Source organism: Sphaerodactylus townsendi, linkage group LG03, assembly GCF_021028975.2.
Source record: "Sphaerodactylus townsendi isolate TG3544 linkage group LG03, MPM_Stown_v2.3, whole genome shotgun sequence".
In the NCBI taxonomy this organism is placed as follows: domain Eukaryota; kingdom Metazoa; phylum Chordata; class Lepidosauria; order Squamata; family Sphaerodactylidae; genus Sphaerodactylus; species Sphaerodactylus townsendi.
In genome coordinates, this window is record NC_059427.1 from 53,972,655 (window position 1) to 53,996,256 (window position 23,602).

The following is a 23,602-nucleotide window of genomic DNA, read 5'->3' on the forward strand; positions in this document are numbered from 1 at the left end:
AAGTCATGGCTGGTTGGTTGAGAACAAGCAGATTGAAATTAAATCCACTGAAGATGGAGGTTCTGTGGCTTGGCCGGGGCAGTTGGCCGGGGAATTCCCAGCTGGCAGTCCTGGACGGTGAGGCCCTCCATCTTGCCTCATCAATAAGGAGCCTGGGCGTGACTCTGGATTCCTCTCTTTCATTGGAGGACCAGGTCACAAAGATGGCACAAGTGCTCTTTTTCATCTGCGCTAGGCATGGTAGCTGGCCCCCTACCTCTTGAAATCTGATCTAGCCACAGTAATCCATGCAACGGTCACCTCTAGGCTAGACTAGTGCAATTTGCTGTACGCTGGCCTACCTTTCAAGTTGATCCATAAGTTGAAGCTCGGACAGCATGCAGCTGCTAGGCTCCTAGCTGGAGCCATATAACAACTGTCCTGAAAGCTCTACACTGGCTGCCTGTCGAGTACCAGACTCTTCAAAGTTTTGGTGTTAACCTATAAGGCCATCAGTGGTCTCCGACCCGCATTATCTGCATGGCTGCCTCTCCCTTTATTGCCCTCAAAGACCCCTCCGGCCAGCCGGCGGGGGAGGGGGTTGTTGGTGGTCCTGGGCCCCAGGGATGTTCAAATGGCTATGACATGGGCCAGGGCTTTTACAGTCCTGGCCCCGGCCTGGTGGAACGCTCTTCCTGACGACATCCAGGCCCTGTGGAGTCAGTCTCAGTTTTGCAGGGCCTGTAAAATAGCTGTTCCGCCGGGCCTTTTTTGCCGGGCCATCCGGGCATCCCTTTCCATAGTGTTTTACATGTCCCCATCTGGTTGCGATGTGTACATCTGCTTTTATATTTTATGTCCCTACGTAGGTTCTATGTTATTTATTGTAACTTGTTTTTAAAGTTTTAATGTATATATATTTATATATCCATTGTATTATGTTGTTTTATTCATTTTATTGTAAGCTGTCCTGAGTCCTAGGAGATTTGGCAGGGTAGGTGTTACAAAGAAATAAAATAAATAAATAAATAATAAGTAAAGAGACTAGGCTTGCTTGCATTTAAAATGATTGCATCTCCTGGCCCTGACAAGAACAAGGGATACTTAACTTCCTCCTCCCCCTCTTCTGAGCACAACTCCTAGGTGGAAGAAATGTATTGTGAATTTTTTTAAAGGAGCAAAAAATGCTACTTTTGGAGGAAGTCCAGGTTTTAGACTCTGTTACATCATTCAAAATAACTTATCTGAGTCACTAATTCCAATTGGTATACCTCAGGCTAGTTTTCACAAATAGAGGAGGTAGCAAAACACAGTCACTGCCACTGTCCTAATGGCCACTAGGCTGTATCCCCTTCATAATGGAAAGAACATCATTGCAAGGGAAAAACCAGGCAGGCCAGATAAAAAGTGAACCATTTTAGGGAGCTTGCTTGGCCTTTTCCTGCCAAAAATGCTCCAAATACCAGTTGCTGTGAGACGGTGGCCTTTTCCACCAGCCAGAACTGCAGGATTAATTGCACCACCAACTAAGCAAAAACCACCAGCAAGCCAAACTGGGTAAAAATCCTAGCTTCATACTGATACTGTAACTGACCCCAACGCCCCATTTCAGTCCCTTTCTCTTGCCTCCCTTGTCTTTTTAGTTTGTAAACCCATTGTTCTAAGAAACAATAAACGCGTGTATGGGCTGAACCATCTTAAGCTGTATAGGGAGGGACGTACCTTCCATAAAAGAAGGATGTCAGGATATCTAGCCTTTTGATATCTAGCATTCATAGGAACGCTTTTCCCATCACCTTAGGTCTGAAGAGAATGTCCAGTTATACTGGTATGGAGGTCTTTTTAGGGACTATTTAATCGCCTGAAGAAATGATAGTTTCACGACAACATTCGCTTTTTTCAGAATTAGGCATATACATCCTAGTGATTATATTTTAATGCTAGTCAACCTCTTCTTAACAAGAGGCTTACAATTGAGAGACTACGACTCCCAGCACGCACTGCAGCAAAAAAAAAGGGGGAAGGGAAGCGGCCGATATACTTCCCAGCACGCCTGCGTGCCTTTATTCCTCTCTCGGAAGGACAAGTAGCGGCATTCCTTTCGGACCACGCCTCCCATGATGCTGTGCGGCTCAAGTCCCGAAGCCGTGAACGACAGCGGCGGCCAGTTGGCGGCTGGGAATCGTAGTCTTCCTGTGCGTCGTAAGGCCTGATCAGAGTTGGGCGTGTGGGTGGTGCTGCGGTGAGGATGTGGCGGGCGTGACGCGATTTTGTCCGCGTTGGAGCCGGGGCGGCCGTGACGTGGCAGAGCGAGAGAGAGAGAAATAAAGGCGAGAGCCAGGCGGGTTTCCCGGACCAGCCGCCCAGCCAGCCGCTGCCCTCGCCGCTTTCGGCGCCCTTGTGGCCGCGAGAGGGAAGGATCCCCGAGCGAGCACAGAGAGGGACGCACAGACCGCGCAGGCACCGGGGCCCAGGCCGCTGCCTCCCTCCGCCTCCGCACTCCGCTCCCTGCGCCGCCAGCCCCCGCCTAACCCGGAGCCGCCATGGGCCTCACCATCTCCTCGCTGTTCTCGCGCCTCTTCGGGAAGAAGCAGATGCGCATCCTCATGGGTGAGCCGCACGGGCGGGCGGGCCAGGCACACACACGCGGGCGCCCTTCGCCGAGCCCAGCGGCGACCCCGCCCCAGCAGTGGCCCCAGGCCCCGCGGCGACCCCTTGTTCCCAGGCTGCGCTGCCCCCTCGCCGCCATGGCTCTCGAGCGCCCAAAGAACAGGGAGGGGAAGTCTGGGGTGGCTAACTAGGCCTTGGAGGGGGGCGGGATTTTGGTGGGCTTTGGGGGGCACTTGTTGGAGAACATTCCCCGCAGTCCCCCTCGAAGACAGGCGTTTTACAGCCAGACAGGCGTTATATGCAATCGCCCTTTCAGGATGTGGGTTCTTTCTCAGTGTGATGGGCTTCCTGTGTTTCTAAATTTCATTTCAATTGTCTGTGTGTGCGTAGTCCTCCTAGTCCTTGTTATTTCAAAATGTGTATCTTGCTTTTTTCTTCCTGGTTTTCTACATTCGTTGAACTCACATCCTTTCTATTTTATCTCTTTCCCCCCCACTCCCGCAGTAACAATGCAAATATATAGTTACATCAGTTTCACAGCATTAATATTTCAAACAGAATATGTTTAAGGGCTCTCCCAATATTTACGGTGGGGTGGATGAGGATACTGAATTGAGATGCAAAAATTATTATTTTTTTGCTTGGGGGGGAAGCTGTCCTTTTAATTAGTGCATGTCGGCTTAACGGTCAAACAGATCAATACTTTGAGTTGCGGAAAAACACACAGAACTCTTTGTATGCTGCTTGATAGAGTTTTGTCCTAATTATACTGTGGCTGCTCTGAAGTATTATTAGGCGCGAGTGATCTTTCTTTGGGTTAGAAAAATTGGCAGAATGTGAATTTGAATTGCTCAATCTCGCTATATACGCATAATTGTGGTCTAGAAACTGAAAATGTCACTAGTATGTGCTTTGTCTTTCTGTTCTTTGCCCATCCTCCTTACAGCTAATGAGAGGCTGAAATGTCACGCTGTCATAATTCCCCCAAGTCTCCCAGTATTGGATATTTAGGCATAGCTTTATTTTTGTAAGAACAGTTCTGAATTGTCTGAAAAAAGTGCTAGTAAAGGCATCTTTTCAGATGGTTCAGTTTCTTGCTTTGCATCATGTTGCTCTCTGCTACTTTGAGGTTTGATGCTTAGAAATGGACTAACAGATTTGTATAAAACATTATATTCACTGGCCATTATCCTGTTCGGGTTTTTTTACATTGAATTCAGCTTACCAGTATAATAGTTACGATGTAATCTGTTCATGTAGTGTTCTGTCATACATATACATATATGTGTGTGTGTGTCTTATTGTTTAACCTCAGTGTTGAAATTTGGTTCAGCCTTTTGTCATTGTAAGCAGAATTTGAGAAAACTAACATCTGGTTTAGAATTAGATTTTTGTGTGTCTGGGATAGTATTTTGACAGTCCCATATTGTAGATGAAACACTCTCACTTGCCATTGGCCAGTCAGAACTCCATGGTTTTTGACAATACTTCATGATTTTTTTGTGCACAGAAGTTGTTAAGAACACCAGTGTATATTGTATATGCGTTTTAAAATAGAAAAGGAGTGCCAGAATTTTTCTTATGATAACCTTAGAAAATCTAATAAAATAAAAATAAAACAGAATTAAAACACGGAAGAAATCTGCATCCAGAGTGCTACAATAGAAAATAGTATGCATCCAGAGTGCTACAATAGAAAACTCCCTGTGTCTAGTTACTATCCACTTTATTTGGAAAGAAAAATACATCCAGAGTAGGACTAATATCAGCAAATGGGCAGGTTTGTATTGGGGGTGGGGGTGCCAGTCTTCTGGATGCTTTGGTGTCAGGCCACGTAGGAGCTGTGGAAGTCAAAATCGGCTCTTGAATTGCAATTAGAAACAAACATGGAGTCAGTAAACTCTTCCAGCATCAAAACATCTATGTCAGTGGCTTGTACATGGGTGTCACAGTTCTTTGGAACTCTCTCAGCCCCACATACATCACAAGGTGTTTGTTATGGGGAGAGGGAGGGAAAGGAGCTTGTAAGCCACCTTGAATCTCCTTACAGGAGAGAAAGGTGGAATATAAATCCAAACTCCTCTTCTTCTAAAGATAAGGATACTTGTACTGGGTCAGTGGGGGTTGAAACTGGATGATGTTTATATGAAGGCACTTGAATTTTTCTTTTGCAGAACCCTTTTCAGTTCTTAAGTAATACAGTTATAAAACAAACTTAAAGTTCAATCCTAGGCAAGTTTGGTTGGATGTACTCAGTGGGGTTTACTTCCAGGAAATTGTTCTGTAAGTTCTCTCAGAGAGTAGCCTGTTGATCAGAAGTAGATTGGCTAGATGTTCCTAGGGCTGCACCATTAGTTTTTAAAATTCCTTGCTGCACCCAAGGTAAGCCATTACACCAGAGCAATGCTGTGGTTTCCCCTTTCCTTTATGTTCTCTAGAACAATGATTCCCAACCTATTTCACTTGTACCGTATATACTTGCATATAAGTCAAATTTTTAGCACATTTTTTGTGCTGAAAAAGCCCCCCTCGACTTATATGCAAGTCAGGTGTATTTTAAAAACTATTTTAGGGTTTTTACTTTGTCGGCCAACAGGGGGCGCAGTATTTAGGTTAGCAGCACCAAAATTTCAGGGATTTTTCAAGAGACTCTCCTGATGATATCACCCAAGTTTGGTTCAGGGGGTGCCCCATCCCCCATTGTTTCCAGTGGGAGCTAATAGTAGATGGGGCTACATTTTGAGGGTCCATAACTTTGGACTCCTGGAACCAAACTTCACCAAACCTGGGTGGTATCATCAGGATAATCTCTTGCTGATACCAGCCAGGCTTGGTGATGTTTGGTTTAGGGGTTTTAAAGTTATGGATCCCCAAAGTGGGTGCCCCCATTCCCCATTGTTTCCAATGGGAGCTAATAGTAGATGGGGCTACATTTTGAGGGTCCATAATGTTGGACCCCTTGAACCAAACTTCACCAAACCTGGGTGGTATCATCAGGAGGGTCTCCTAAAGATGTTGGTACTGCTAACATAAACATTCCTCCCCTGACCAAAAATCCAGTTTTGAAGGATTTTAACTCTTGTGTTTTAGCTTGGTTGCTGGTTGAGCTAAGGTTTTTGTACTTTTAAAGTTATTGTTGAGACCATATTGGTTTTGTTAACCCTCTTTTCCACTTACAGAGATAGTTTACTCTTTTTCTTTGAAATAACTATTCAAAAACATTTTAACCTACTGATGCCTCAATTAATGTAATTTTATTGGTATCTATTTTTATTTTTGAAATTTACCAGTAGCTGCTGCATTTCCCACCCTTGACTTATACACGAATCAATAAGTTTTCCCAGTTTTTTGTGATAAAATTAGATGCCTCGACTTATATGCGGGTCGACTTATACATGAGTATATCCCTTGGCAACCCATTTCCCAAAAATTGTACCCCCACATTAGCAAACTAATTATGTAATTTTTTTCATATATCCCCAAATGCTCTGGTGCATACTCCTGGGGGTATGTGTAGCCCTGGTTGGGAGCCACTGGCCTAGAGTATGGTATTGTCCTGGAAAGGTAACAAAGTGAAATGTTTGGAGCTCTAAATTTCTGCATACTGTGTAGATGTATAGGCACACTGTTAAGAGCCTAAAATCAACTTTTTCAAATTGTACATGAAATTATTTAGATAGCATCAGAAGAAAACATGACCAGGCCAGAGTGCAAGTGAAGGAGGCTTCAAGATAGTAGATGCTTTTCTACAGTACTACTTTCAGTCCTACAGGCACATCTGAACATTAGCAGCACAATACTTGCATGTAACTGTATCCCTGTAGAGCAGGGAATCCCTACGTGGTGCCCGTTTTAGGCACCTGCCAAGTGTTTTTAGAAAGTGGAGGGGGGGGGTTGCCTAGCATGCTTCCATTGACCACTGGAAATTTGATTGGCTGTGCCTTTTTTTAAATAAAAAATGTTGCTTTGGCAGCAGCTACCATCACAGCGCGAGGATCTTCATTGTGTAACTGAAGGAAAGCTGCATAGCAATTTTGTGGCTGGCTCTACCTCCTATGGCAGCCATTTTGTGGCTGTGCCCACCCACAGGGTGTCAGAATTTCAGATGCGCCCCTGGGCTGACAAAGTTGGGGAACCTTGCTGTACAGTGTAACATAAATCCCTGCCAAGCATAGGAGTTGGACTGGATATGTGAATTTGTGCTCCCAGACCTTGGAGTGGCATTGTGTGCCACTAGATATTTGTAGGGGAAAAACAACAGGCTCCCACTGCAGCTGTTGGGTGCTCCTCACCTCCTGTACCCAAGTGGGAAGTGAAACCTACACTGTTTTCTAGACCTGTAGCCTTACGTTTCACTATTTTAATATTGGACAATATTATACAGTAATCTTCAGAAACTGATTCTGTCCATGGTGATCCAGCTGTAACTGCTTATTTTGATTGAAACATGTTTTAATTTAGCGTTATGGGGTTCAGTTTCAGACTTCATCTCTTAATATATGCAGTGACTAATTTCTAACACAATTTAGTGTTTCTGTTTTTGTAGGTCAGATTTTGCATTTTAATATATCTTAAAATAAGAGTTAAATTGTTTTTATATATGTGCTTTTATCTATGGAATGTGTGGTACCCTTCTGTCCTACATGTTCTTTTTGCATACATATCTACTTGCACTTTAACTCATGCAGTTTTCCTGTCCCATTACTTGATGGAGTTTTAAACATTGCCCTTATTGATTGTACTGATTTAAAAAATGAAATAAAGGGATATTAACCACAAAAAACCCCAAAATTTGAGATCAATTGTTGAAATATTGGGAAAAATATTAGCAAATCTTAGTTACCTTAGTGTATCATATACAACATAACTCATTCTTAGTAATGAATCTTGTAAAGCTGAAAGTTCTCAAAGTGGGTAGGTATATATAATTATTGCATGTTGATGTCAGGGTTCTTGCCCCTTTCTTATATTTTGTTCTTTGTCCCAGCTCTTAATTATTCTACAGTCAATTCTGTTCACTCTTTTGTTCTGATTTGCTAATTACTATTACAAAATGGGGCTCTTCAGCATTATAATGAGAACTTTCTATTTATTTTACCATACATAATAAAGAGGATGCAGATCCTTCATTTTTAAACTTAAAAATCTGTTACTTTTAAAAGAGCTAAAATAATGATTCAGAATGACAATAATAGTTTGGTACAGATCTACCTGTACAAAAATTAAACTGAAATCAGAAATAGCAAATGTCAACTGATGTAGGGGTAGGCAAGCTGTTTAGTATAGTGAGGCATACTGGTAGGGGTTCAGTGTAACCCCATTCCCCCTCCCCAATTAGGTTTTGGATGGGAGACCATCAAGGAATACCAGGGCCATGACATGGAAGCAGGCATTGGCAAACGACCTCTGAACGTCATTTGCCTTAAAAACCCCACTGGGTCACCTTAAGTCGGATGTAGATTGACTGCACTTTTCTCCACCACCACCAATTAATTTCCATATCTTAATTAGCAGTGTATGCTTTGGGGTTACTAAATTAATGATGATCATTTTTATTTTTCTAGTTGGTTTGGATGCTGCTGGAAAAACAACTATACTGTATAAACTGAAGTTAGGGGAGATTGTCACCACAATTCCCACAATTGGTAAGGAAATAATAATACAGTGAACACTGGTGTGAATTTTTTACAATGTATGCTAGGACTGAAATAATGCAGTTTTGCACAGGGTATGTTAGGGTCCAAGGGTTTGTTCTATACTACCTGTTGGATTCAGTGCCTGTCTTCTGGGAAAGTAATGAGGCTTCCTCTGGAGGGAAACAGTCGTTAGACCCTTTGAGCAATCCTACCAACCAAAATCTAATACAGAAAGAAGCACTTGTTGACATGCACAAAGGTGGACTTTCTAGAACTTGATTTTGAAAAGATGGCCGTTTATAAAGAAGTGTAATTATAGTTCTTTAACAATTAACTTTACTTGTCTTAGATCCTATTGTTCCCTTAGCAATTGGCCTGTCTGCTAAGTTCTGGTTGCGATTTCACCTGACTAGTTTCAACAGTGCTACTTGCCTTAAATGCTTGCTGACCCTGCTTGCTATAGTTACTTGTATATATGTTTTCTTGTCAGGTTTTAATGTGGAAACAGTAGAATATAAAAACATCTGTTTCACAGTTTGGGATGTTGGTGGTCAAGATAAAATTCGACCACTCTGGAGGCATTATTTTCAGAACACACAGGTAAGACTTCTGACATCTGTCTGATAATCTGTTACAAAGTGATAATGCCTACGAAAGGTGTTATTCCTAATATTTCTGTCCTTCCTCTTTAAAAATCTTGCCTGAGGTGGATGAAAATCATAAATATGGCTCAAAACAACGTTTATTCTAGGATCTAGGAGCAGCAGTGGCATAGTGGTTAAGAGCAGGTGCATTCTAATCTGGAGGAACCGGGTTTGATTCCCCTCTCTGCTTCTTGAGCTGTGGCGGCTTATCTGGGGAATTCAGATTAGCCTGTACACTCCCACACATGCCAGCTGGGTGATCTTGGGCTAGTCACAGTTCTTCTGAGCTCTCAGCCCCACCTACCTCACAGGGTATTTGTTATGAGGGGGAAAGGGCAAGGAGATTGTAAGCCCCTTTGAGTCTCCAAACTCTTCTTCTTCCTTAAATTATTTTATCTTTTTCAGACCAATCTGCTAATTAGCACAAAGAATAATTAGTATTCATTACTTGTTAGCTCTGTTTAATAGCACTGGAAAGTTCCGTGAGCGATGTGTTGGATTTTTAAAAACAGCTGAGCAAGTCATGGATTTCATTTTCTAAACATTCAGGTGTTTTGGCAGTATGTAACTTCTATATTTTTCTGCATACTGATAATCGCTGCCTTTGTGTGGAAAAAGTCTCTTTCCTTCTTTGCCAGAAGAAGGCAAAGAAATCTGTCCTTTATGAATCTTTCTGTGAGGGATACACTGCAATGTGGGAGTTACCACAGAAGAAGGCCTACATCCTTTCCTAATGAATTTTTCTTCCAAGAAGAAGGGACTACTAAGCAAGGCCTCTTGTCTGATTGTAGTAGTTCTGGAAGAACGAGGTTAGCTGTCTTGTAAAAAGCTTTCCTGAAAAGCCTAATTCCAAGGAGGAATATGCATGGAAAAGATATTCCCAAAAGGAGATATAGCTTGGCTTATTTGGCTTTTAAAGGTAAAATAACTCAGCATCTGGAAGCCAGCCAGAAACCAGCACAGCTATTCCTAATACACCTTGAGCCAAGAGGCAAGGTGTGCATAAATCTTTTAATATAAATAAACTAACTGGTATGCTTTTCGCAACCACTTTTCTTCAGAAAAATGTGTTGCAGAGTTCTGTACTAGGTGGCTCTTTCAAACAGTCTCCAAGGGCAACAGCATGCAGAATATATTGCAGAGTCCAATCAGGAAGCTAACCAAAGCATGGACAGTGTTGGCATATGCCTCGAGTCCTTTGGAGTATTGGCGGGATAAAAATGGAATAAATAAATAAAATTATTCCAGATGGAAGAATTGTCCCAACTGTCTTTATAGAAAGCTTTCCTTAAAGTTTTCTTCCAGGTGGTAGACCTGCTCACTTGGGAATAGTGCAGCTGACTCAAGGCAGAAAGCACCCAAATCCCTGTACAGACTAACCATACTGTCTGTTTTGTCTGACTTCAGTTTGCCCACTTGCTCTCATCAAAGGCCATTTTGCTGCATCCTGGCTTAGCCTGTTCTCTGCTGTTCCTGATCAGATCATCTCAGAAATCTTAGGGCTGGTGCTGGACAAGAAGCTTGCCTGCCTTTGTGCAGAGGCCGGTTAAAAATGAAAAGCAAGACCAGGTTAAATACTTTCATCCCTGTCATGGGGAGCAGATAACAAACCTGTGCTGTAAATTTATGTGTTATTGATTTCCCTCCGTCAGATGTGGCTCCATATTGTTCAGTTCTGTGATGCCATTTGCTGACCCAAAGTTTTCTTTGATAAGCTTGACTCCATGCCCTTCATTGCAGCCACAGGAGCTTCTTCAATATTTCAGTAGTCCCATACGAGTTATGCCAAGTATGCACAGTCTGTTCTTCACAGCACATGTAAATAAAAGTCTGGATTTTGGGGATCTATTTATTTGACTCTGTGGCCTAATGTTACCTGATTAGAGTTCAAGTCCCTGGTGTTTAAAGGTGATAAACATTAATTGAAGTGCAATGTTCCTTGAAAGTAATATATTTATTTATTATTATTAGGCTTCTATCCCACCCTTTCCCCAAAGGGCTCAGGGAGGCTACAACAGCGATAAAACAATTTCATTAAAATCACAATAAATAAATAGATTAAAACAGTAACAATTTAATAATATTAAATAAAACAACCCAACTCCAAATAGCGACTTACCTTCTATACCCCATAACCCCCCCCCCCCACACCCCTGGAGGCCAAAGAGGATGTTACATCTATGAACCTGGCTGGCCATCAGGGAAGGCCCGGTGGAACAGCTCCGTCTTAGAGGCCCTCCGGAAACTACTCTAGTCCCGCAGGGCCCTGATCTCAGTTGGGAGCATGTTCCACCAGGTAGGGGCCAGGACGAAAAGGCCCTGACCCTTGTCGTGGCCAGCCGGATCATCTTTGGGCCAGAGATTTCTTTAAAAGTTTCCCTCCGATGAATGGAGGGACCTACTTGGGCAATATGGGGAGAGGCTGTCTTTCAGGTATGTGGGTCCAAGACTGCTCATAGCTTTAAAGATTAGAATCAATACCTTGAAGATAGCCCGGTACTTGATTGGCAGCCAGTGCAGATGAAACAGGACTGGAGTAATATGGTTCCCACTCAATTTCCAGACTAGATTCAACGGCAGGCCAGCATAGAGTGAGTTACAATAATCCAATCTGGAGGTGACCGTTGCATGGATCACTGTGGCCAGATCAGAACAAGAGAAATAAGGGGCCAACTGTCGTGCCTGGCAAAGGTGGTAGAACGCAGTCGGCTGTTTTGGCAATCTGGGCCTTTAGGGTAATCCCGGAGCCCAGAATCATCCCCGGGCTGGTAACCGATGAGGTCGGGTACAAGGCCTCGCAGTCAAGCACAGGCATACTAAAGTCGGCCCTCATCTCCCCGTGACTTACCCACAGGAGCTCCATCTTTGATGGATTCAGTTTCAACTTGCTAGTTCTTTACCAATGAGCCACAGCTTCCAAATACCGCTGGAGAGCCTCAGGGGCCGAGTCTGGCCAGCCTGTCATTGTAAGGACAAGCTGGGTGTCATCCACATATTGATCACACCTCAGCCCAAAACTCCGGACCAACTTGACCAGTGGGTGCATATAGATGTTAAAAGGCATCGGGGAAAGGATTGCCCTCTGCGGCACCCCACATTCAATGGGATATCGCCTGGAACTCTCCTCCCCCAAAGACACCCGCTGTTCCTGGTCCCAGAGAAACTAGTTCATCCAGCACAATTCTTTAGTTCTCTGTGGGGTTTGGGGACCTAGTCAACTTAATGGAATTAACAAGCAACTTACACTGTTGTACCTCAGCACTCTCTGTCCAGCAGAACCATCTCCTTGTAATTTAACAAAGAATTATAAACAATTAATACTAAGGAAGACTGAGCACAATAGGTAAAAAAGGAAACCCTGGGCAAATGTAGCTTGGAACTCAATTAAAAGCCTGCACTGAGACTTTCAAGTAATGTTTCTTCCCCACTGTCACCAACAGAGTAGATTTGTGTGGAGCAGCAATTGTTAACAACTCAGCCCTCATGTCAGTTTAAGAATAGTCTTGTTGGCCTGCTGCTGCAATTCTGTGAATAGTTTTGCAAACTGAATGGCTCACCTTCCCTTCAACTAGGATAAAAGTAGAAATAATATTGCTTTCCATTATAATTTGTGGTATGCTACTGATGCTTTTAAAATACTGAACTTGAACCTTCTGTTAACAACCAACTGTGATGGACCTACTCATGTGGAATTCCCACCTAGTTCCTCCCCGTAAAATGTTTACATTTGAAATGCTTACGTGTCAAGGCTTTTGGGGAGCAAAGGTTTCTTTAATGGTGGCGGTGACTTCAGCTTTTGGTTCAACAGTGCTGCAGATATATGCATTTCTCATCAAGCTTGCTTAACACTTTCTTTTCAGGGTCTCATTTTTGTGGTAGATAGCAATGACAGAGAGAGAATTCAAGAAGCGGCAGAAGAGCTGCAGAAAATGGTAATTGTCCATAACTTTTGTTCTGAACGTAAATGCCTATTGTGCCTGATAATGGAAAGGAAATTGGGACAAATAATAGGAGGTGCAAAAAATTTACCAAAACATTAGATCTTATGATTTACTATTGAGTCCTTGAGGCCAAATCTTGCAAATCTTTTCTGAACATTTCTGTTCAGTAAAACCTTCCTGCAGCCATTAGTTTAATTTGATGCTATACCATGTCTTCACTACTAACGCACACTGACTAGGCTCTTGGAAATTTAGTCAATTACATACTGTAAATAGGGGAGGGAGTGTTGTTGCCATGCATTTCATTTTATTGATTTGTAGTTTGGGTGTAGGTAACTATAAAAAGGGAAATTAACTAAAATGGTTTTCTCCACCAGCTTCAAGAAGATGAGTTGAGAGATGCAGTTCTGCTGCTTTTTGCAAACAAACAAGACTTGCCAAATGCTATGGCAATCAGTGAAATGACAGACAAATTAGGCCTTCAGTCACTGCGCAACAGAACTGTGAGTCCATTTTCTAAATGAAATGTATGCCAGTGTGTGGTATTCTCTTGCCTTGATATGTTTAATTAGTTCATCTATGCTAACTTGCTAACTTCACAGAAACTTTAAAGTTGTAGTAGTTCCTTTGTGTTGAACAGCAGCATGGGACCCCATTAATTTCAAAAGTTAAAGGTTGTAGCTGGAGGCTTCATGTGCCTAGGTAACGCTTCCCTTATTTCCCTTTGCTCAGCTTATGTAGTATAAGCTGTACTCTGTTCCACATAAAGATGATAGTTCGGCTGGTTGAGGTGCAGGGGCTGAGAAAGTTGTATGCTTCTGTATTAAAATATCATTCATGTTTACACGCTGCCTTTGTCAAAACCATTATTTTGTGTATTATTGAACATGGTACTTTGATACAAGAGCATATATGTCAATATGTATTTTTACTTTCAAAGGGATGAGGGGAGCAGGGTTGGGTAGGCACTGGCACCTGGGCGGAGCATTCTACAACAAAGAAGGTCCAGCACGCTTTGTTCTGCAGCACAGGAATGTACAATCTACTATCATCTTTGAATAGAATACAGCATGTGTTTTGAGTCAAAGAGAGGTCTTTCTTTGTAGATTGTATGATTAAACTGTGGTGTATTTTAAAAAAATATGATATGGACCTCCTCCTCTTAAGTAGAACTCCCAGTGGTCTTCCAAAAGATCTACACCTGTTTGACTGTAGTAATATTAGAATATCTGTTCCTGGATATGCTCTTGTGTTCAGAGTTGTCCTATGTGATAATGAAAACATGGAAATGCTTTTTGATTTGTTTTCCTTTATCAAATTCTTACTCATATTTGAAAGTGGGCACACTACAGTGTTAAATGTTTCATATTATTCCTTCCCTTCTCCGCAGTGGTATGTTCAGGCTACCTGTGCTACACAAGGAACTGGTCTGTATGAGGGACTTGACTGGCTGTCAAACGAGCTTTCAAAACGTTAACCGGAACTGGATGACTTTCGCACTGAGACATGTTTGGTATAAGTGGTCTAGGCTTGTTACAACAAAATTAGTTTGCATCTTGGTTATTATACAGTATCTGGAACTGGTTTGGGCAGGATATTACAGCATTTTGACTTATTTTGTTGCCAATTATTGTTTACCAAGATATATGTTGCCAAGGTAACAATATACTTGGGTTTAAAAAAAAACTCCTTAATTTGGAAAACTAGTGTATTTTCTGATTTTTACTTCTACTGTTAGCCGAAATGCCTGAATATAGTTGTGACTTTTGAAATCTGTTTGAATGCTTCTTGAGCCCCAATTAAATTAAGTTTGTTTTAAAGATTTTCCCCATTTTCTTTAAGTTACTGATATATTTCCATTCCTTAGACAGTCTGCTGACTTAACCTAGCATTCCATTTATATTTATTTCTCTCCCCTATCAAAACACTTTCTTATATTGTTCCAGTGAGGAAAATACTCTAAAACACTATTCAAATCTTCTGCACTGAGGAACATTTTATTAACCCATTTTTGCCTCTGTGTGAATTGAATCTGATTGGTAGAATATTACTGTGCTGGTTGCAACAAACTTGACATTTTTAATATTCAGCAGATTTGTCTTCCTTTATATTGTATCTTTTTGTTGCATGTTGCTTTTTGGTATCAGCCTGTTTTGCCCAGTGTATAATAGTTCTTCGGAAGTTTTACTGTTTATTGGTGAACATATCTTCATAAAGACAGATTTTTGGAAAATTCTTAAGACTCAATGGATTAATTTCTTCATAACCTACTCCGAATTATTCCTAATAAATGATACAGATGTATAGCTTTGTGTATGCTCCTTGAATCTTAAGTTTGTGGAACTGATAATATGAATGTGTGACAGAATTATTCTTTTTCAATAAACTGAGTTTTTTCTGTACCTTGAACACACACAAAAAATCTGAATAGCCTTTGAATTGTTTTCAATTTGGCAAAAAATTAAGATGGGCAGTTAAAATTATGTACAGTGTAACTGGTTAATAGAGGCTAAAATCCTGTGTTTTGATGCTGTAAATCTAAATCCTTTTAAGATGTCCAGATATGAAACTACTAACAGAAAATTGTAATAAACTACAAACTGCCCAAAGACTGTGTCTGTTTCATGCTTAATTTGGGAAGGTGCTACTGGTTAAACAACGTTTTCCTATGAAGATGGAGGGCTTTAAAAAGAAAAGCCCTGCTTCCAACCTCAAACATCACTGTGTCTTGTGATGCCCAACATATTTATCTGCAGAGTACGTTTTAATGAGCCAAAGCGTACTGCTGGATGCATGAAGTGTCGTTTGGCTCCAGGTTACAGTCCGCCACTCTTAACACTATACCATGCTGCCTCTCAAGCAGATGCTTTTCCACTGAATCACAGCCCCTCCTTGAATGCTATACACTGGGGTAAACAGAAACAGAATTTACTGCAAGATAAGGGCAGTCAATCAAAATATAAGCATGTAGAGCAACATACAAAAACAAAAAAATAATCAGTCAAAAGTAAACCATTCCCAAGAGATCACAAATGAAATATGACATACACATACCTGCCTAACACTTGATGCACCTGGTGACTGGGCTCAGGCTCACAAAAGCTTATGCCACATTATATTGGTTAATGTTCCAGATGCCCCAAGACCTTTTTTATTGCAACATCTCTGGAAAGGATAACAAACCAGAAATGGTTGGAATATATTTGGGAACAAGTGACACTGGACATTTTCGATATCATAACAAAAAATAAATTGTGGCAAGATAAACAGCGAAATTTTGAAGTTATGGACAATATATGCGGACTAGATGAAAGAAGCTGGAGTCAATGAAGAGATATGGGAGAAGAGATTACAAAGAATGAATTTACTGCTGTTTGATAAAATTATGAAGAAATACGGGGGGGAAGGAGAAAATGTATTGTTTGAAAACGAATGAAGAAGAGATAAAATGATACAGTAAAAAATGGAAAGATAATAAATATGCATTTTTATGCAATTATGTGCTTCACTACTCCAAGAACAGATATGAAGTAATATCCACACACCTGTAGCTTGGTTAGTAGGCTAACATTCCCATCTTATTACTGTATCATTTTATACTGGTAAGTACAACGGTTGCCAACTTCTTCTACACACAAGAACCACGAACAGAGTTCTTCCAGATTTTTCTCTATAGCAAGTAAACTATTCAAACTACTTTTAAACAGCACATTCCATGTACGTAGACATAATTTATCCTATGAAACAAATGTTCTATTTTTAAATTGGAAAAAACAAGAATGTGCTAACATGAAAACTAAAAAAGCAATTAAACAGCCTTAAGTTGAGTTAATGAGTCAAACTGTAATATTTACAAAACTTTACATATTTATATGAGACAAAGTAGCAAAACTGAATATTGGAAATCTTTGAAGATTTTGTTACCAGATTATCAAGAAAACCCAACACAGAGCTATAGACATGATCTTTATTTAACCACACTAATTTTGGGTTACATTTAAGTAGCTGCAAAACATCTGAGAGACAGCAATTGCCAGTTTTTTTTAATGTGAAAGCTAACATGAGTCACTTATAGTACTGGCATACATGTAAACATTTTGGCAGCTTACCAGAATACCTTCTCAAAAAGTAACAACAGAGTGTTCGGACATGCTATTTACTGAAAGTACCAAAACCCTTTTATCTGTTCCAATTTATTATAAAAAGAGCTATGTTGCCCATCATATTAGACTATAAACAAAAATGCTCTTACAACCCAATCTAAAGGGGGGACGGTGGTACAGTGGCAGCCAGGGGATGGCGCCACCAAAGAGGCCATCGGTGGCACAGGCACTGGGGGAGAAGGGGAAAACCTTTACTCCCCCAGGAAAGCACGTAACATAAAGTGACTTAAGCCACATTTTTTGATGGCATAAGTTTGTACTGGTGGGAGGGGGTGTTCCCAGCCTGAAAATGCGCCGGGAGCCGACTAATGTCCAGGTACATCCATCGGTGCCAGTGTCTGTGCCAAGTGGCATGGACAGTACCTGTACAACCCTCCTGCCGCTTCCAATGTGGCTTCAGCCCCCACCCTTTGGACTGCACAGTTAATCACCATGTGAAAAACACCTGAAAAAAGATAATACAACTCCATCATTAAATATTGACTGCTTTGCTTATAAACAATTTTTATCTGATTTTTTGGTGAAAATTTATATTTAATCTAGAATTCAAGCTGAATTCTAAATTCCCAAATGGAAAAAATTCCTTGATTAAGAGCAAGGAACAGATTTAGCCTATTTCCACTTCAAATCACATATTAGTGCTATATGATCTGATGGGTGTGAAACACTTGGTAAGGCTTGGTGAGTGGTTACTTCTTCATGACTTGGCAGTGGAATGACTTGTTCAACCTCCAAAGCATTTGCATCTATGAAGATGTAGTCCAAACATCCATGAAAGCCACCAACATAATTAGTATAGGCAGGTTCTCCACAAGCACTTTTAAGCCTGAGCGGATGGGTCAGAGATATTCTGCACGGCTTTTCTTCTCCATTTGAACCCCAGTCCTCATGATCTTCAGCAATGCTACCATTACTGACAAAACTATACATCCCAGTTGATGGTGTGCTATTAAAATCCCCACAGAAAATAACTGGCGTGGCAGGATATACATTGTGCGTTATATGCCTAATGTGGGACAATGCTACTGCAGCCTGGATTAGACGGACGTTTCCACCTGAAGACACAAGATAACAAAGACTGTTTAGGTTTTGATTTTTTAAAAGTCACATCTGGTCAGAAATTGAGAGTTGGAATGACTTATTCATTTTCAGACAATCATCCCCCAATCTAATCCTGAATTCTGTCTCCCCTAACCAGCAAATGAAGTTAGCCTTAGCAATGGTTTTACTGTGCTTGGCTTCTTTAACTGGCACCCATGGGCATCTGGACTTGGTGGTTAACCCAATATGCTAACAAAACTTTTATAACTCAGAGGCACTGAGCAGGTGGCAGTCACAACCAGATGTGGCCAGGACACACAGCCTTTTCTGCCTCCTGTTCAATACTGTCGCTATCCACCATGGCCAGGACCAGATAGGAACATGCGCCCTGCCTCCCACTGTGGCAGAACAGCAAGTAATAGAGCCGTGCAGAGTGTTCTTGGAGTGTTTCTCAGCTCCCAGCCACACGCAGTGGTCTTTCAGCTGCAGCAGTAGGTGCAAGGACCTGATCCACAGCCCGCTACTTTTCCACCTGCTGCCACTGAACAGCAAGCAGTTGTGGAACAGGCTGCAGCAAAGTGTGCTGGTTAACCAAGTGCTAGGTACTATAGCTTTTACTGCACTTAATTGGCTCCAAAATGGTATCTTTCCACAGTGCTCCATCCCCTGAACCAACTGTGTTTAATCTGTTCTTTCATCCAGTTAACCTATCATCTTTTCCTGTCACAATTACAAACCAAAAAAGAAAAGAAAAAAGCAGGCTGTGAATTTCTTCTCCCTTGAAAAAAGCAGCACATGTTCAGCCACCACCCTCTCAGGAAAACTGTATTCCTCATATGGCATAAATGTCCCACATTGGCCATAACAGAAGTCATTTTAACATCTCATTACCTGCCTCCTCCCCAAATTTCAGGAAAGCTCATAAACTACAAATAGAAGAATTACCTTTTGGGTGCCAGTATAAGTGAGTGTTGGCGACACAAATCTTTTTGGAAGGATCACTTGTAGATTGAAGAACAGAAACCTACAAGAAACATTCTATAAGTTCTCAGATCACAGTTTTCTTCAATATCTGACTAAACCTCTGGGAAGAATTCTATGCTTGCTTAAGAGGCCAACTTGTCCTTGACTCGAATGATGCCTACTCCTAAAAAATTGCATTTCTTCTCCCTATCTCCCCACACTTTTGGCCCGCATGGTTGAAATAAAGCTTTGTTCCTTGAAGTAGGGATGTAAAATTTCCAGTTTGACGTCACTGAGATTTTTTTCTGATTTTGTAAAGATATTTGAGGAAAACTGAAATATGTACAATACTTTCTGTCCCATCAAATTAAACCAATTTTATTGCTTTATAATAAATATTTACAACTTACTTAGCATATAAAATTGCAATATGTGATATATTTATGGAATGTAAAAGTTTCAGATGCCTTACAGCCCAATCCAGAGGGCTGGCTGGGTGGGGACAATGCTGCTGCTGTGCCACCCAACTGTTTTTCAGAGTGTTTTTCAGTGGCGGGGGGTGGGGGTGAAAAAAAGATAAAAAATGTCCCCACCACTGGAAAGCCCTTCAAGGGGCTCCACAGTAGCCCAGAGATGCAGCACATCCAGAGGGAAAGCTGGGTAGAAGTCGACTAATGTCAGCTTCACCCCCAGTCACACCTCCAGAATGCCCCCGACGGTTCAGCACTATGTTAGAGTGTCCCAGGAGGCCACTGCAGCCACCCATTGGCATATTTCCCCCTCTGCCAGTGCAAGTGCCCTGGGGAGGGCATTTCTGCCAGCATAGGGCCACACTGCCGCCACAACTCCCTTCACCCCGCCCCCCACTCTGGATTGGGCTGTCAGTCTTGTAAAAGTACCATTGCAAATATACCCAATACTTGAGAGAAAACTGCAAGCTGATGCACTCTACACCAGTGGTGTCGAACCTATGGCATGTGTGCCAGAGGTGGCACTTAGAGCCCTCTCTGTGGGCATGCGTGCAGAGTTCGTCATGTGGGGCCCCCCGGAAAATCCCCCCCCCCACATCTAGGCTGGCCTGGGCCACTGGGCATGACGTGTAGGTAACCATGTTAAGTGCTGTTAAACCCCACTGATTTTCATGGGAAGAACTAAAGGGCAATCCTTTACCTGGGAGTAAGCTCGATTTCTGGCCATGGGGCTTGCTTCTAAACCTTCCTAGGGTTGTGATTCACCCATTCGAAGTGTTGCACGGTTGCTTCAAAGCAAAGCCACCGTATACCACCAAGCTTACTCCCGAGTAATGCACGCCTTGGAGCCAACTGTGTTTTCTAAACTAAAACCTCAGTATTCAGGTTAAATTGCCATGTTGGCACTTTGCGATAAATAAGTGGGTTTTCGGTTGCAGTTTGGGCACTCAGTCTCAAAAAGGTTCGCCATCACTGCTCTAGACTGTCTTATCATACGTACTTTAATTTATGCTGGTTAAAAAGAACTAAGTTCACAATGAAAACTTCTGATTTTCTCTGAAGCTTTGGTACAGTTTCTGCCCCACACCGTTCTGATCTTTTTTGTCTCTCTTGCAAGGCAGGGCAATAGCCTACTTTTTATCCAGTCTGTAAAGAACTGTGTCACAGTGGGTTAGGGAACACTAAAAAGGTTAACCACAAGGTCAAGGTTTCAGGGCAAAAGAAAGCATGCAACTGCTGAGAAGTGGTGAAAACTGCATGCTCTCCTCATGAAGGTTAGGTACCCTTCTAGGTACGGAAATGTGTCTTGTATTTGAGACTGGCATACAGTATGCCCACCTTGACTTTAAAAGCATTTCACTAATTCAAAACAAGAAAAATGTCCATAGTTTTTTTCCCCCAGCAATCGGCCAAATTTCAATTTTGTCCCACAGGCATTAACATCTGTACTCCCAAATCTCTTTTGAAATCTTACTCTATGAAATACACTCGTTTCACTGAATGCTGCAAACTCTAAAAAAAAAAGGCTAGAATTATTATCAGTAGTAGATCATGATGTTGTTTCAACATCAAAGACACATTCTAGAGAGCAAAACAGGCACTAACAGAAGTTACAGAACCCAGGCTATCCCAATCACATGTCAGAAGCTATGAAGGGTTGTTGGGAGACAACCAAGGAAGCCCAGAACTGGTAAGCAGAGGCAGGCAATGGCAAACCAGCTCTGAATGTTTCCTGCTGTGAAACCCCTGTGGGGGTGCAGTTGGTCAGCACTTGACACCACCAATAAACAGGGTTGTTCAGCAACAATTGGATAGCTGACTGACAACCCTGTTTGTGTTCCATTCATACTGACCTGTAACCAGTGGTGGGATCCAAAAATTTTAATAACAGGTTCCGATGGTGGTGGGATTCAAACAGTGGCGCCGCCGCACCTCCAGTCCCTAATGGGCAGGGAGGTTGCTTTAGTAACCCCTTCTCAGCACTCAGAAAAAATTAGTAACCACTTCTAGAGAAGTGGCGAGAACTGGTTGGATCCCACCTCTGCCTGTAACCAGACTTGATGGAGGGCAGATCCCCTCTTTATTTTATATACGTCAAAACATTTACCAGTTTCTGCGCTTTCAAGTGTCAGAAGCTGCTTCTTCATTCAAAGCACAAGAGCCCTGCCTTATTTTATTTCTGGTTACCACTTACCTTGTTTCCTTTTACCTGTAATTCCCTGCCCACCCCAACCCAGTTTGCCTCTTCAGACCCTGCCTACACGGCAGGTCCGCTTATACCTGCAAGACAGAGGACCTCTGCTGCACTTTTTCCTGCACTTCCGGACAGGAGGCCAAGCAGCCTCTCAGTTCTTCGTGCAAAGGATCTTCCAGCAGGGCCTGGTTTAAGGCGATGTCGTGCTGGCTGAGCAGGCTGAACTTGTCCCTTCGGTAGAAGGTGGCCAGGCCCTCGTGCTGCTTCTCCTTGAGCTTGAAGACCCCTTCCAAGCCGAAGGCGTCGAGCGCCGGGCCCAGGCTGTCGCTGAAGACCGACCTGTCCACCTCTTGCAGGCAGATGATGTCCGCGCTGTAGCCGGCCAGCTCCTTCTTGAGGAGATTCTGCCGGTAGTCGAGCTCCAGCGAGTAGGGAGCGCAGTAGGGGTACAGCACGGTCCGGGAAAGCTCGGTCTGCGCGTAGATGTCGGCCAGGATGTTGTAAGTCACGGTGCGGATGAGCCCCGGGCCGGCCACCTTCTTGGTGTAGAGGTGGCGCGCGTCGAAGGTGCAGGCGCCCGGGCCGGCCTCCACGGGGCCGCCGCTCTCCACCTCGCGCTCCAGCCCGTAGCGCCGCTGCCCGTCGCCCGGCCTGCAGACCAGCTTGAGCCGCAGCCCGACGTGCGCGTTGCTGGGCGTGAAGACGCGCTCGGTGCCCCCCGGGGCTTCCACCCAGCCGGCCGCCGCGGCCGCCGCTTCCACCTTGTGCTCTTGGTACCAGCGGAAGAGGCAATCGGCGGGGGAACCGAACTCGGTGCGGAGCTTGGGGCACACGGGGAAGCCGGCCAGGAGCGAGCGCGGCAGCTGGAGCTCCGTCAGGGCCGGCGGGTTGCGCTCCACGAGGTAGCGGGCCTCGCCGATCTGCAGCACCGCCCCGTCCTGCCAGGCCTCCGAGTTGGGCACGTCCTCTGCCACGGCGTGGCCGTCCCGGCAAAAGAGGCTCACGGCGGGGGGCGGCGGCGGCGGCCCTGCGGCTGCACTTTCGGCCCGCGCCTTCTTGCTCTTCTTGGCGGCTTTGGCGTTGCCTTTGCCGGCGTTGTTGGCGATGCGGGCCAGCGCTCGGCCCAGCGGCTCCGCCTGATCCCGCTGCATGTGCCGGGCGCTGCCGTCTCCCAGCACGAACGAGATGCTCAGCTTGGGCTCGGCCGGGACGCAGCGCACCACGGCCCGCTCCATGGCGGCGGCAGCGGCAGCAGCAGCGCCGCTAAGGGACGCCGGAGAGCCCGGCCGCTGCCTCCCGGTTCCTAGGCCGGGAAGGGCTCTCAGCGCCCCCCACACCAAGCGCCGCATGAACCCTCCGAGGCACCACCGCCACCATTCATTCCTCCCTCGCGCGGACCTGCCCCGACTTCCCCGTTGCCGAGCAGGGCAGAGACACTTCGGCTGCCCGCCCCGCAAAGGCAGATGGGAAGAGCCAGGCTGAACACGGGGAGGGAGGGAGGGAGGTAGAAGTCGGAAGCTGGGGTGATGCTGGGAAATGGCGCCTGCGCAGTCACTGGCGAACACAAAAAGGGAAGCCCCGTAAGCCGGAAGTGCATTGTTATCTTTGCCTTGCGTTTGCGTGCTTTCGCGTGGACGGTGCTCGCGGGCTGAAATGGGCATTTCTTATGTCACCAGAGGAGGAATTTGAAACCACCATAATTTATAAAAAGTTCTCTCATGATGTTTATATTCCCAGCACTTATTCAAAACATTTTATACACCTTTACCAGTTTTGCTGGTGTCATGTACATCATTGTATAAACATTCTCTTTCAAATTAGAATTCAATACATATTTAAGCCCCCTTGACCACATATTTTTCCATTATTCAAATTGGATATTATACCCAAAATTAGTAGCTCATTTTATCATGCATCCTTTAACCTGTTCTCCTTCTGATTCCAGTCTCGGCAAACATTTG

General features: G+C 43.6%; 2 protein-coding genes across 2 annotated transcripts; one reads left to right on the top strand and one right to left on the bottom strand.

Moving 5' to 3' along the window:
* Window positions 1–2,171: 2,171 nt before the first annotated feature.
* Window positions 2,172–15,419, top strand: ARF4 (ADP ribosylation factor 4). Its single transcript, XM_048489884.1, has 6 exons — window positions 2,172–2,589; window positions 8,154–8,234; window positions 8,716–8,825; window positions 12,730–12,801; window positions 13,188–13,313; window positions 14,201–15,419. Exons 1-6 carry the CDS (start codon window positions 2,523–2,525, stop codon window positions 14,285–14,287), a joined length of 543 nt encoding a protein of 180 aa, XP_048345841.1. The 5' UTR covers window positions 2,172–2,522; the 3' UTR covers window positions 14,288–15,419.
* Window positions 15,420–16,763: 1,344 nt separating this feature from the next.
* On the bottom strand, window positions 16,764–23,153 carry PDE12 (phosphodiesterase 12). Its single transcript, XM_048491372.1, has 3 exons — window positions 21,728–23,153; window positions 18,960–19,038; window positions 16,764–18,028 (listed from the first exon to the last, which is right to left on the bottom strand). The coding sequence occupies exons 1-3, from the start codon at window positions 22,988–22,990 to the stop codon at window positions 17,586–17,588; spliced, it is 1,785 nt and encodes a 594-aa protein (XP_048347329.1). The 5' UTR covers window positions 22,991–23,153; the 3' UTR covers window positions 16,764–17,585.
* Between the last annotated feature and the right edge of the window lie 449 nt (window positions 23,154–23,602).